The sequence below is a fragment of the Saccostrea cucullata genome, unplaced genomic scaffold (assembly GCF_032062105.1).
Source record: "Saccostrea cucullata isolate Sc308-1 unplaced genomic scaffold, CSIRO_AGI_Scuc_v1 ctg42, whole genome shotgun sequence".
NCBI lineage: Eukaryota > Metazoa > Mollusca > Bivalvia > Ostreida > Ostreidae > Saccostrea > Saccostrea cuccullata.
The window spans coordinates 137,984-141,017 of NW_026932910.1; the positions used below are offsets into that span (position 1 = coordinate 137,984).

Here is a 3,034-nt window from a genome sequence, read left to right on the forward strand (position 1 = left end):
TTCAGAAAACACGTCTTACAGTTTAAATTGAAACAGTATTACCTTTTTTTCAATTACTATTTGTTTTGAATTTCTTAATTCTAGAGAAACCTCCACAGTGCGGAAAGTTTTACCCGCAGAAAAAAATATTTCGCAAAAGACTGGACAAATATTGACAAGTTACCCCAAGAAACGACATGGATTTTAAAATTCTGTTACGTCAAACCTGCATTTCGCCACTCAATGTAGTGGTCAATACCTAACCGGTAAGTAGACCTTAGCTTATACATGGACAGTCAATGCTGGGGAATATAAATATATTTATGTTCATTTTTTAACAAGGTTTTATATTTTTGAGAAGCAGACAAATGGTACCTTTTCTTTCCAGTTGTCTGTATTAATGAAAATAAATATTTACAGTCATTAGATTTTTGAAAAAATCGATTTCAGGTACACATGACCGCATTGTGCTAAGCCGACTAGCATGCCGTATACTGATATTTTTCCAGAGCAACTTTCATACTTTCGGTACAATTTGAACTTCAAAAATTTACGCATACACGTCCGTATATTTGTAGATTATTACACTATAAGTCTTTTAGATATTACAGAATAATACGTTTTGTTTCCACAGACAACAGAAATGGGTTGTTCTTCTAGTACAGAAGTTAGGGCTGTTTCTCCAACGACCAACAACACCAGCACTAGTCGCGTTCACCATCAACCTCATTTACAGCAATTCCAGCAGCAGCAACATTACGAAAGCCAACCTCAAAATCACAAACAAGAAAATCACGAAAGTCAACGCCAAGACTCTCAACCAAAGCATAATGAAAATCAACAACAGCAGATACTAGTAAGCCACAATGCACAAAACCAAAACAAAGACCCTGCACCAGCGACTCAACCTCAGAATCAGTTGACTAACACTGAAAAGATCCAAAATTCAAACGGACTTACTGAAGCGAATGAGAAAAATGACAAAGTCCAAAGCAAACCTTTCTTAAAATACACAGCACCATCACAGTCTCTTAATGTAAACTCAGGTCTTGCAGTTGACATGGAGGATTACAAGGATCTTGACTCGAGAATAGCAAACTCAAATGCCATATTGTCCAAGGAAGAGAGCATTGAAAACACAAAGGCAAGACTAGCTTCGTATGGAGATTTCAAGGAGAGTTATAATATTAGGGAACTTAGTGAGCACAATGCAGAAAAAGAATATTTAGAGTTGTTTAGCTTCCATGGTGATGTTGTTTCGATGCCAGCATTATTCGATATATGTAGTCCGTATATTTTGGCTATCGAAAGAACTAGATTACTGGAAAATGAGCCCGATCTTCCAGAGTCTGAATACTTTACGTCTGAGTTCCACCACTGGTTTGAATCTCCTTACCCGGTGCCGTTTGCAAGCTTACTTCATGATGGACTTGACAGCAAAACGATATCACTGTGCATGAGAAAGTGTCGGGTCAGTACTCTAAGGACAGGGAAGAAAGAGGAGGCTGAAGATCTAAAGATAGATGCAAACGTTCTTCTAGAAGAGATCTCACAAAACATCCAGGAACCAACTCAAAATCAAATAGAATACAAAGATCAGCTTCAACGCGCATGCAAACGGTTTGAGATCACCCTCGCTTCTCAAGGGGAAACAGAAGAGCGCAGGACATCAGGGGATCCAAACGAACAAACGTTTCCATTACCTGATGTTTTCCTAAAGAATCCCAAATTTATACGACAGTGGATTGAGAATTGGCAAACAATGGACACTGCAGTGGGACCGGGAGATGGATGGAACTTCAGTTTGAAACAGTGGGAAGTGTTCGAAAAGGGTAGCGATGAAATGAAAATTGACGACACAAAGCTACACAGGACAGAGCTTGATAACGAACCAGCACTCGATCTCTCTATTGACGGAGAAGCCGGCTGGGAGGTGATTCCAGTGGATATCGTCAAAAATGACGTCACAACTGCACAACAGGAAGAAACATGGAAGGCTAGAGAAAATCGGAAGGACTTGAACGACCCAGAGCGCATGGCAAAACGAAGATTAGCCATTGAAGCGTACTTTAAGAAGAAGTACGAAACACAGTTTTCTTGGGCTTCCCAGAGAGTAGAAGAATTCAGAGATTTTGCTGACAATTTAGTAAAAGCAGAAAAGGAGTTTCAGGTCCTATGTGAGGAGAGCTAATATAATGTGTTACAAGATAACATTTTGTTATAATGTATATACATCTTTTGTTAATAATTTTGATCACAAACAATGGTTAATTGTTTCATTCAACGAATGCACATCATTTTGTTTGAGGTACGGTATTCATAATGTACTAATATAATTTGAGATTAGTGTGAGAAAAATACTCTTTTCTTTGTGAAAACTGTTAAAATACTCGTCTTTCTAATGTATTTTCATTCATCCATGAATTCTAAAATCTGCACCAAAAAGAGGATCTGACATTTTATGGCAAATAATAAATAAACCAAGAATATACACTTCGTACAAAATTGTGTTTATTATGTATGTCGCATATTTCCTATTCTGTCTCAAAAAATTAAAAAAAATTTAAAACCATATGTGCATTTTTTCACAGTAGATTGTAAAAAAAGAGCCCGGGACTCAACCGCACTATGAATACGTGGTGACAACTTTTTCTGTTAAATTGCAGAGCACAGAGAAATTTACTCAGCGTCCGTTTGTCACATACATGTATACACCGTAAAACTTAAATGAAACAGATCCATGCACGTTGTGCATATCATACCAGTATTGGGCATTGGCAAATTGGTACTATACTGTCACATAAATAAATGACCACCCTTGAATCGATCGTATTTTAATGACCCTTTTTTCCTTCCCCAAAATCCGTTGTCTTAAATTGTCCAAACCTGAAAAATGTTTTGTGAATGTGAGGAGGGGTGAGTAGGACATTTTACTAAGTATCCATGTTTTTTAAAATGGAGGGCATCTTTTCCTTACTTTACTATACAAAGAACAGGGTCCACGTTGGACCTTTTTGGCATTGAGAATTTTGAAGAAAAAAATTTGGAAAAAAAC

The 3,034-nt window shown here is 37.2% G+C and overlaps 1 protein-coding gene across 1 annotated transcript; it reads left to right on the plus strand.

The window, feature by feature from the left end:
* Window positions 1-2,170, plus strand: LOC134236453 (uncharacterized). Its single transcript, XM_062718638.1, has 2 exons — window positions 1-245; window positions 614-2,170. The coding sequence occupies exon 2, from the start codon at window positions 623-625 to the stop codon at window positions 2,168-2,170; it is 1,548 nt and encodes a 515-aa protein (XP_062574622.1). The 5' UTR covers window positions 1-245; window positions 614-622.
* The last annotated feature ends 864 nt before the right edge of the window (window positions 2,171-3,034 follow it).